Genomic DNA, 12,227 nt, shown 5'->3' with positions numbered 1-12,227 from the left:
ATATCCACTAACATATTAGGGGGCATTTTGAGAAGGGGGTTTGTGAATGGGGTGGCCTCAGGGGACAGATTATATTAACTCTGGCCCAGCCCCTTTAAGATGCAGCCATGTTATGGATTTTACATAGTAATGAGATGTTTTGTATGCATTTGCATACTTTGCTTATCATTACTGTGTACAGTGCGTTGAATTGAAAAAAAACTGTATTATGGAACCAAAACTTGCATTATAGCCCTTTAACGCACATTATGGGCCAGATTCTATATAAATGGCGCCTAAAAAATCTGCATGTAAGATTTAGGTGCGGTTTATAGAATACGCTTAGTTGATACCGTAGCACCTAAATGTATGCATGCCCATTTATGCCAATGAAAACCTGGTCTAAATGCATGCATGTATATTTAGGTGCACTGAACCATATTCTGTAATTAACGCACAGAAATTTTGGCACGTCCTTGAAGAGCCCATAAACACGCCCCTTTTAAACTATGCACATTTATTTTGAACTGTGTGCTTTTCAATTTAGGTGCAGTTCTTTATAGCATACACTGGGACATTTCTGCACATAAATTCTGGTAATTGCCAATTAGAGCTTAAGTCCTGTTATTAGCGCTCATTAGCTTGTTAAATTATGCGCATTGTTATAGAATCCGCACCAATCTCTAGGCACACTATATAGAATCCGGGGGTAAGGGGCTGCTAATGGGTGGCATAGCATGAATGCAGCTTCATAACTATCCCCTAAGAGTTTAGCTTCCCCTATCATTGTCAGATGTGTACCACTTTGTGGCTGATGATCAGAAGTAAACTACTTCCTGTGTTTACCAGCGCACAATGCTCAAAAGGCCCTACAGAAGGAAACAAAGAGCTCACCACACAACAATGCAAATTGCTTGCAACTGCAGGCAAACAAGGCCATTTCCTATTCCCCCTCAATGCTCAGACAAGAGCGCAGTGAAAAAGTGTGCCCTTACCACCAAAACCTACACTAGCTTGGAGCTGGCATTTAGGTTTTTGAAGAGGATTCAGGTTACCCAGCTTGGAACCCTGACAAGAAAAAGAGGAAGGGAAAGGCTTACCAGGGGCCCTAGGAGTCGGAGTAAAGAGGTGACAGAATATTGCTGCATTTATGCCAAAATACAGCATGGGAGGGGAACAGAATATTGTTGCTGAGGGTAACAGTCAACAAATGAAACCAGGAGCTTCGTTGATCAGGTTCGTCTAAGATTACATGGAACAACTTGGTCTGCATGGCGAGGTGTTCTGAATTTTGTACATCTGTAGGGCAATCATGTCTGAAAGTCCATTTCAGTTCTTTTAATTCTGAAAATGATGGCATTTGCTAAGCAGTCCAATAAGAAATAAAGTGACCGCAAATTGATAGCACGTTTATTGTGATTATTTAAAAGCTTGGGAGAAGTTGGGGGAAGACTGCTTTTACTGTGCTGCTGTTTTGGCGTGCAAACCGCTTCCCTTGGATTTCAGTCTGTTGCTTACTGAAATGCTGCAACTTACTATAACCGGTACCTCTTCCTCCTCCTTTCCTCCTCCCCTCTTTGGCATTCTGGGCATGCACTCAAGAACTGTGTTTAACACACAACTCTTGAGAGCATGTGCCAGGCACCATCCTCCCCCAAACAATTTCCTAATGCTCAACACTATTGAGTGCAACCATATTTGCATCTCATTAGCATTGAGCATTAGGGAGTTGTCCTGAACCGCTGTTTCAGTGCTATTTCTCTGGCGCTGTTCAGTACAGCACTGGAGTTTTGAGCATCGGGGTCATTGGAAGCATCCATCCTTTATAGAGTGTCTACAGAGACACCCACCCTTTATCAAAAGACATGTGAAAAGTATCTCAGAGAGCACCTATTCCTATCATAGAGAGATGCATATAGCATCTCAGGGAGTGTCCTTCTCCTATCACACACAGGCTTGCAAACTATTCTAGGACAGATGTGTAAATTATCTTCGGGCAGCCTTCCCTACTGCAGACAGATTAATAAAGTAACACTGGGTCGAAGCATTTCTGGAGAAATTTCCAGACCTAGGGAAGGGCTGCAGCCCGAGTGTACTCACCAGTGCCATGACTGCTCCCAGAGAAGACCTCTCCCTCTTCACATTCCCTGTAGAAAGAAAAAACAAAACAAAAACAGGCATATTGTATTCAAGTGGGACACTTAAGAAGGAATGTCAGGGGCTATGTATAGGCCTTCTGTGAATACCAATCACTAGCTTCAGACATGGGGAATAGTTTATCTAGCTAAAGATTCCTTGTTAGTGTTTTTCTCCTTTGAGAAGTGAAATCATAGAGGGACTAATTACCCCTTCCTCACACCCATTTTTCCTCAGGAGTCAGAAAAGATGACCAAAAGTTATAAACAGGGATTGCAAGTAAAGTTCTCTGTGATATTATCTTCCTCTGCAGACCCAGGTCACATCTGAGGTCACGCTATGATATTTTCCACAGAGCACCAAGGCCCTGGTCTGTGCTAAGATACATCTCACTCCAAGCTTTGAAGTGAAACACAGCTACACCACACCATTTCTATGTGAGACATGACCAATTGCGACCAGAGCTGTACACACATCACACAGTGAGTTCAAAAAAGGTGAATGCTTACATCTCCTGTATTATAAAGGCTACAGTTTCTGTGAAATCTCCTCTGCTGTAAAATAGAAAACTGTCTTTGGCCAGCTAAAATATTGTTACCAACTCCACATTGGTTACTTGGAACAATTGAAAAGCTTAGTTTCAAAAAACTTTAAGTCAAAGAGCTGTTTCTGGGTAAACAAAATGTATTTATTTTCAAGAATTCTAGTCAACATAAGAATTTTTTTCACTGAATATCATATAGCTTATGAATAAATGCCTTTTCGTGCAAATTTCACACATCCTATGGTTGTCTATGAAGGCAGTCTGTTTTGAATACAAATTCATTTTTGAAAAAAATGTACTTAACAGGTTTTGGAACTAAGCTTTTCAATTTATTTCACCCTCATCAAGAAACATAGATGGGGTTGATATTCATGTTTATCTGAATAACTTTGGAAGTTAACTGGATAAATGTTTAACTTTAAAAATTCAGACCTATTATCTGGTTAACGTTTAACTGGTTAAGTACAGCAGAAATCGGAGGAGGTGAGGTTAATCAGATACAGTAGTAGAGATATTCAGTGCTTCTAACTAGTTAGGTCTAACTGCATAAATGGCTATCCTAAAGTTAACCAGATAATTTTTATGGTTAACTTTACAACAGTTTTTTCAGTGATCTACCTTAATTCAATAAGTCATTTGAATATCACATTAACTTTAAACCAGATTATACTATCTAGATAACTTCAACTATGCTAAAATTAACCAGGCAAAGTTGCATGATTAACTTTAGCTGGGTATTTTCAAAAGCCCAGAATTAACCATTATCTTTCTGAATATTCTGTTAATGTTACTGGATATTCAGTATCAACCCCAAATTGTTTCTGGCTCCCTCTAATGCTAAAAGCCACAATCAGCATTTAATTTTAAAAATGACATTGAGTCATCTGATAATATTCCCAGTATGCGGCAGCGGCCAAAAAAGCAAACAGGATGATAGGAATTATTAGGAAAGTGATGGGTAAATAAGACCAAAAATACTATAATGCCTCTGTATCTCTCCATGGTGTGACCTCAACTTGAGTATTGTGTTCAGTTCTGGACGCCGTATCTCAAAAAAGATATAACGGGATTAGAAAAGGTTCAAAGAAAAGTGACCAAAATGAAAAAGGGGATGGAACTCCTCTCATATAAGGAAAGGCTAAAGAGGTTAGAGATGCCTGAGGGAGGATATGATAGAGGCCTACCAAATCCTGAGTGATGTAGAACGGGTAAAAGTGAATCAATTTTTCACTCTTTCAAAAAGTACAAAGACCAGGGACACGCAATGAAGTTACATAGAAATATTTATAAAACAAATAGGATGAAATATTTTTTCACTGAATGAATAGTTAAGCTCTGAAACTCGTTACCAGAGGATGTGGTAACAGTAGTTAGCATATCTGGCTTTAAAAAACGTTTGGATAAGTTCCTGGAGGAAAAGTCCATAGTTTGCTATTGAGACAGACAAGGGGGAAGCAACTGCTTGCCCTGGGTTTGGTAGCATGGAATGTTGCTACTATTTAGGTTTCTGTCACGTACTAGTGACCTGGATTGGCCACTGCTGGAAACAGGATACTGGGCTAGATGGACCATTGGTCTGACCCAGTATGGCTATTGTTCTTATGTTCTTAACATGTAATAGGAAATGTAGTTCACTGGGAATGCAAATTTCAGAACACTTCCCATGTTGCTTTGTGCTAAAAACCCTGCTCTGATCCTTCCTTTTCCCACACAAATATACAAGAACTACAGAATCTAGTATTATCTTCCCAGCTATAAGAAATGTCAATGTGCAGTAAGGGCAGTGCTAGGATGGTGGAATTCCTGGCTCCCCCGACCTGCTGAATAAGAAAGAATCACAGTACCATGCAATTATAGGGTAAATGGGGTTCCTCATCGCTCTACCATCCTAGAACAAATCCCAGGGTTGTTATTTTGCTTTTGGCCTGTAGAAACAGCAGCACAGGTGGAGAAAGCTTGGGGTCTCTTCCAGTCCGAAAGTAAAGATATGGGGTGAGGAGCTGGGGTGCACTGGGAAGAGGCACTGAGGAATGTAGGTACAAGAAGATGGTAATACTGGAAAGAAGAACCTTTCTCAAGCAACTCCAAGACAATTTACAATTTAAAAAAATGATTATGTTTTCTTTTATAGTACGTGTTTTAATTTACTTTGCTAGTCTGGGTTGTTGTGATATATTGACAGTATCATAGAAACGGAGGAGGGCAAAGCTCTTGAAAGACTAAGAAGGAGACTAAGAAAAAAAGGGAATATTGGGGATTTCATATATTGAACAAAAGCTGAGGGCAAACAGAGTTATGGTAGTAGTAAGCATATGGCACAAAAGCAAGCTATCCTCTCATACATTAATATAAATTGAAATATTTAACCAATTTGCTCATTTTGGTCCATGTAATACCATTACATAGCCATAAAACAAGAAACACATGGATCTGAATCAGGACCTATGTGCCTCTCTTTAAGATGATCACAACAGCATTCATAAATTAAATACATACAATAAATATAGCCTTCGACAAGGGACACAAGGGAGCTAGACAGAAAAATCCTAATGTGTACACCAAGAGTCAGTTGCTCAAGGACTAAGAGGTCAAACAGAAGCCACTTATTCTCCATTAATGGCTCAGGTTTCCCTTTGCAGGGAGAAGCCTCAGCTGTGGGAGAGAAGTGCTTCATGAGTATCCTGAGTTAGGACAGCTGTTCTGGGGTCAGACACCTGTCTGTCCTCTGCTATCACTGCTGTGGAAGATGACCTCATATCCAGCTCCTGATTACCGTGCCAAAGAAAATGAACGAGTTCTTTGTATCACGTGTACAGTTCTCCTCCTAACCCACCTCTAGAAGTTATTAACCTGGAAACCTGTTGATTCCCTCACAATCAGGTTCCTCCGTATGATTAAACAAAAACAAGGTCTCTTAAAGAGACGCTTACCTTTTTTAAATTTTTTTTTTTAGTCAGGACAGAAAGGAAACACCCGATCAGGCCAGCAGCCCCGGGCGACGGAGGAAAGGTAGGGGGGCGACCGGGAGGGACCTGGCACCACCAGGTGTACACCACAAGCTGCAAACAGCCACTCAACTCATTGTTGGATAAGTGAAAAGTCAGATAATATGGAAAACAATTGTAACCCTGGGTCACAATGGTGCTGTTTTGCAATAAAAGCAGGGTCCCAACTCACAACAGTGCTGTTTTGTGGTAAAAGTAGGGGGCCTGGGTTCGAAACTTTTCTCCGTGCTACGCTGGAAAAGTGGAAAGAGAAGCCACACACTTCTTAATGGTGACGCGGTAATCTCACTAGAGGTCTATCAGATATGCCGGATGGTCAGATCAGTAAAGGTCAGATAATCGAGCCTGGACTGTACTTGTTTAGCACTCAATTTTGTAATGCCTAATTTTTGGTGTTCTTTCTTCAATCTACCTCCAAGGGGGTAATTCTCTATAACTTGCCTAAAATTAAGTTCTAGGTTCTATATCTGCTCCATTTTTTGGGTGTCACTTGATACCACCTCAGCACTGGATCACTGTATTTTGATTCAGTGGCTGCAGGGGTCAGGCATACAAGGAATAGTCCTAGCTTGGTTTGAGTCATTTCTGAAAAACAGAGTGCAAAAGGTTGTTTGGAAGAATTTGGAGTCTACTTGGAATCTTGCATTGTGTGGAGAACCTCAAGGCTTCGTTCTTTCTCCTATATTATTATATACAACCTCTGAGGGTCCTGCTTCAATCCAAAGATAATCATTATCAAATATATGCTTGCTCTATAAAGGCATTCCTCGACATCCATGACTGCGATTAATGAACTTTAAGTTGTGTCAGTATGTAGTACAAGTGAATAAGGTAGTGCCAAATACTTGTAAAACTGAGATTCTTTGGATAGGTCAGGCCGCACCCTCTTCTGACCTTCCTCCAGTGCAAGCTCTTACTAAAACAGAGCAATTACTCACATATGTGTCAAAAGCCTAAGACTTTGGTTTGACTCCCAGCTAACTCTCTCTACTACTTTTTTAGGCAGCAGTTTTTGAGACGCCTAAGACACTATTTGTATCCTGGCAACTTTCATCAGCTTTTTCAGGCACTGAATTTAAAGGGCATCAACTGTGCAATGCTTTGTTTTAGGTCTTCCTGCAGTGACTTTAAAAGCATTTCAACAAATACAGAACCCTACTGCCTGTCTGCTTGAGCCAGCATATTTGAGGGGTCATATTACTCCACACTTAGAAGTGCTGCATTGGCTTCCTGTGTCAATTGGAATTTAGTTCATAAGTACATAAGTACATAAGTAGTGCCATACTGGGAAAGACCAAAGGTCCATCTAGCCCAGCATCCTGTCACCGACAGTGGCCAATCCAGGTCAAGGGCACCTGGCACGCTCCCCAAACGTAAAAACATTCCAGACAAGTTATACCTAAAAATGAGGAATTTTTCCAAGTCCATTTAATAGCGGTCTATGGACTTGTCCTTTAGGAATCTATCTAACCCCTTTTTAAACTCCGTCAAGCTAACCGCCCGTACCACGTTCTCCGGCAACGAATTCCAGAGTCTAATTACACGTTGGGTGAAGAAAAATTTTCTCCGATTCGTTTTAAATTTACCACACTGTAGCTTCAACTCATGCCCTCTAGTCCTAGTATTTTTGGATAGCGTGAACAGTCGCTTCACGTCCACCCGATCCATTCCACTCATTATTTTATACACTTCTATCATATCTCCCCTCAGCCGTCTCTTCTCCAAGCTGAAAAGCCCTAGCCTTCTCAGCCTCTCTTCATAGGAAAGTCGTCCCATCCCCACTATCATTTTCGTCGCCCTTCGCTGTACCTTTTCCAATTCTACTATATCTTTTTTGAGATACGGAGACCAGTACTGAACACAATACTCCAGGTGCGGTCGCACCATGGAGCGATACAACGGCATTATAACATCCGCACACCTGGACTCCATACCCTTCTTAATAACACCCAACATTCTATTCGCTTTCCTAGCCGCAGCAGCACACTGAGCAGAAGGTTTCAGCGTATCATCGACGACGACACCCAGATCCCTTTCTTGATCCGTAACTCCTAACGCGGAACCTTGCAAGACGTAGCTATAATTCGGGTTCCTCTTACCCACATGCATCACTTTGCACTTGTCAACATTGAACTTCATCTGCCACTTGCACGCCCATTCTCCCAGTCTCGCAAGGTCCTCCTGTAATCGTTCACATTCCTCCTGCGACTTGACGACCCTGAATAATTTTGTGTCATCTGCGAATTTAATTACCTCACTAGTTATTCCCATCTCTAGTTCAAGATTTGTGTTTTGATTATTAGATCACCTGGAGGGGCATAATCAAAAGGGACGCCCAAGTTTTGCTGAGGACGTCCTCGCAAAATGTTCCGGCAAAGGGGTGGGAAACCCGTATTATCAAAACAAGATGGACATCCATCTTTCGTTTTGATAATACGGTCTGGGACGCCCAAATCTTGACATTTAGGTCATCCTTAGAGATGGTCGTCCCTAGACTTGGTCATTTCTGATTTTCAGTGATAATAGAAACCAAGGACGCCCATCTCAGAAACGATCAAATGCAAGCCCTTTGGTCATGGGAGGAGCCAGCATTCCTAGTGCACTGGTCACCCTGACATGCCAGGACACCAACCGGGCACCCTAGGGGGCACTGCAGTGGACTTCAGAAATTGCTCCCAGGTACATAGCTCCCTTACCTTGGGTGCTGAGCCCCCCAAAACCCACTACCCACAACTGTACACCACTACCATAGCCCTTACGGGTGAAGGGGGCACCTAAATGTGGGTACAGTGGGTTTCTGGTGGGTTTTGTAGGTCTCACATTTACCACCAGAAGTGTAACAGGTAGGGGGGAATGGGCCTGGGTCCACCTGCCTGAAGTGCACTGCACCTACTAAAACTGCTCCAGGGACCTGCATACTGCTGTGATGGACCTGAGTATGACATTTGAGGCTGGCATAGAGGCTGGCACAAAATATTTTTAAAGATGTTTTTTGAGGGTGGAAGGGGGTTAGTGACCACTGGGGCAGTAAGGGGAAGTGATCCCCGATTCTCTCCAGTGGTCATCTGGTCAGTTCGGGCACCTTTTTCTGGCTTGGTCATAAGAAAAACTGGACCACCTTTTATCCATCAAAATAGTTCTCCCAAATCATCACTGGTCCTTGTTTTTTTTTACTTTTTTCTTTGTGTTAAATTTCACCAAATCTTCTAAATCATACACAGTTTCTTCAATTTATAATAAGTTTTTGATTCTAATCTTAATGGTGTCAGCTCCGGGGGTTCTTATGTTCCGACATGAATCATGTTTTGCCTGCTGGCTGTATCAAGGATCCATCCCCTGTGTCTTCCCCAGACCATCCATGCCAACACAGGTCTGGGGAAGACACAGGGGATGGATCCTTGATACAGCCAGCAGACGAAACATGATTTATGTTGGACCATAAGAATCCCTGCAGTCGACTCCATTAAGGTAAGTGTTTGATTGTAATTATAAAAGAAACTGTGTACAATGTAGAAGATTTGGTGAAATTTAACACAAAGAAAAAAGTAAAAAAAATGAGGGCCAGTGACGATTTGGGAGAACTATTTTGATGGATAAAAAGTGAATATTTCCATCTAATTTCTCCACTGAGGTCTTCATAAACATCTTAATAAATATATCAGAAGACAAACTTTGTACATAAGAGATTGTGCATAAGCTCGCCAATTGTGATAGATGTGGGTCCACTTATCTTGGGCTTATGATAGTAAACTAATAGTAAGGCTGGTAAAATAAAACTAACTTGCAGTTAGTATATGGCCATTACCAAAACTTAGCATGTGAACCCTTAACAAATTGTATTTCCATTATTTACAATGTATTGTAAGCCACACTGAGCCCGCAAATAGGTGGGAAAATGTGGGATACAAATGCAATTAAATAAATAAATAAATAAATTATCACCACTTATTTTATAGGCGGTAAGGGCTCACGCAGTAATCCTATGCTAATCAGTTAGTGTGCAGTAATGTGGCTGCACTGATTTGTGCTGTCACGCCCACAATCCGGACTAAAACCCGCCCCCTCTGAGAAAAATAAAGAAACATTTTTCAACGCATGGTTTGTGAGTGCATATTGGGCTTTTACCTCAGGACACCTCAGTGTGTCCCACAATAAGCCCTTTTAAGCACAGCTTAGGAAAAAAAAAGGAGTCCTTAAACTTGAGGATCCAGAGTACTTGAAAAAGTTACCAGTGGGATGCTCAACTTTCTGATCAATTCTGATCCCAGAATGGTAACTATAACTGTCTCTGGTTTTCCTGTCACAAGCCTGAGGTTATGGAAGTGTCTGCCTGCTGAAAACATTGCGCTGAACTTTCTTGTTTAATTATGCTATGCCGGTTGTAAAGAAACAGTGTGTTTTAAGCCTGTAAAATGTATTGGATATTTTCCTGCATTATGTCCTGAAGTGTATTTCTCCTATTTGGCCAGCAAGTAGTGTTTCTTTGCTATAAAGCTGTTACAGAGAAACAAATGTTCTTTTCTTTAATCTCAGCACACAAATAGGAAGCAAGAAGCAGTATATTTTTGAAATTTTCTTGTTCTGGGCTCTGATTGGCCCAGGAGCTCATTTTCATTTGGAGAATGCTGGCTTTTGCTCCAGTCTTAACCAGGTAAAAAAGAGAGCAGGATCTCTTTGCTGAGGCTCAGTAAAGAAACAGTTATAAGTCCTGATCTTCCCAGATACTTTTTAGAAAGTAAACAAATGTTTAGTTAGTGTTATAATTGATCCATATTTCAGTTACCTGTTATTGTTTGGTGATTGCACATTTTTTTGTTCACTATTCAATTTTTAAGACAATAAACAATATTTAGTTTATTGTCTCTTTGTCTGGACTGATAAAGAATCCTGGTGGTTTGTGTGTTGGGTCTGTCAGTGCTTTCTGGGAACTGTGGGGCCACTGGTGTCCCGTCCCGGGCCCTTACCTAGGCTCCCGCGGCGGGGAGCAATGGTCAATGGAGCCCGCGGGACCCAGGGCGGCAAGGACGAGCCGCCGACGGGGCCGGCGCTGCTGCGGGTCGGTCCGAGGCCGGCGACCCGCTGGAGCGAACGCCGGCCTCGGAGAAGGGAATACGCCGGCCAAGATGGCGGCGGCGTCTCCCCAGCCCGAGCGGACCAGCGGGCAAGCCCCGCCCACTCGCGCCGGATTGGCGCAGGAAAAGAGAGACTCCGCCTGCTAGGCAGGCCTGCCAATCCGGGCGCTCCTTGCCTGTCAGGGCCGGAGGGATTGGCTCCTCTTCTAGGGAGGGGACGGACTGGCGGGGAATTTAAACCTCAGAACGGGAAGCATTCAGGGCTTCCGTTTCTAATGTCAGGAGCCGACGCAGTGGATCGAGGAGTGTTGTTCTTCGGAGACTGTGTTCTTTTGTTGCTAGCCGTCCTTGCTAGCCACCTTCAGAGACTGGGTCCATCTTCAGTGCTAGCCGTCCTTGCTAGCCACCTTCAGAGACTGGGACCATCTTCCTTGCTAGCCGTCCTTGCTAGCCACCTTCAGAGACTGGGTCCATCTTCAGTGCTAGCCGTCCTTGCTAGCCACCTTCAGAGACTGAGACCATCTTCCTTGCTAGCCGTCCTTGCTAGCCACCTTCAGAGACTGGTTCCATCTTCAGTGCTAGCCGTCCTTGCTAGCCACCTTCAGAGACTGGGACCATCTTCCTTGCTAGCCGTCCTTGCTAGCCACCTTCAGAGACTGGGTCCATCTTCAGTGCTAGCCGTCCTTGCTAGCCACCTTCAGAGACTGGGACCATCTTCCTTGCTAGCCGTCCTTGCTAGCCACCTGCAGAGACTGGGTCCATCTTCCTTGCTAGCCGTCCTTGCTAGCCACCTTCAGAGACTGTGTTCCTCTTCAAGCTAGCCGTCCTTGCTAGCCACCTTCAGAGACTGTGTTCCTCTTCCAGCTAGCCGTCCTTGCTAGCCACCTTCAGAGACTGTGTTCTTCTTCCAGCTAGCCGTCCTTGCTAGCCACCTTCAGGGGTTGTGTTCCTCTTCAGTGCTAGCCGTCCTTGCTAGCTGCCCTTCAGAGACTGTGTTGCTGACTACCAGCCAGGCCGGCCGTCACCCCGCGGTTCCAGCAGTCCTGCTGGCCGCCTGCAGCTGGGGGCTCAACCCTCGGTGAACGGCGGTCGCCGCGGGTGAAGATTCAGGGTGCGCGGCGGTCCTCTGAGGTCTCACCGGGCCTCAGGGAACCTAAGGGCTCACCAATTACCGGAACAGGACAGGAAACGGAAGCCATGAGCTCACCTACGCAGCCTGATCTCCGGGACCTGGCCAAGGTACTTCAGCAGCAGCAGCAGCAGGAGCAGCTGAACGCCCTGTCAGGGGCGCTCCAGAACGTATGCTCTCAACTTTAAACGCTTCAGGTACAGAACCAGGCCGCTGCGGTCCAGGGGGCCGCAGCAGCTCCCCGTTCGGGAGGGTTCCGCATGGGACCTCGGTTCCCTGAGCCGGCACGATACGATGGGGCCCCCGGAGGTTGCCGGGGGTTCCTCAATCAGTGCAACCTGGCCTTCCGGATGCAACCGGAG

The 12,227-nt window shown here is 43.9% G+C and overlaps 1 protein-coding gene across 1 annotated transcript in view; it reads right to left on the bottom strand.

Moving 5' to 3' along the window:
- The window catches only part of PDE4DIP (phosphodiesterase 4D interacting protein), a 310,072-nt gene that overhangs the window by 285,569 nt on the left and 12,276 nt on the right, over positions 1-12,227 (bottom strand). The window contains exon 2 of the mRNA XM_030207593.1: positions 2,080-2,126. Coding sequence (XP_030063453.1) covers positions 2,080-2,126 — 47 coding nt within the window. The remainder of the gene's footprint in view (positions 1-2,079; positions 2,127-12,227) is intronic.

This window comes from Microcaecilia unicolor, chromosome 6, assembly GCF_901765095.1.
Source record: "Microcaecilia unicolor chromosome 6, aMicUni1.1, whole genome shotgun sequence".
Lineage (NCBI taxonomy): Eukaryota > Metazoa > Chordata > Amphibia > Gymnophiona > Siphonopidae > Microcaecilia > Microcaecilia unicolor.
The sequence above is the reverse complement of the archived record's forward strand: the minus strand, read 5'-3'. Positions and strand labels throughout refer to the sequence as shown.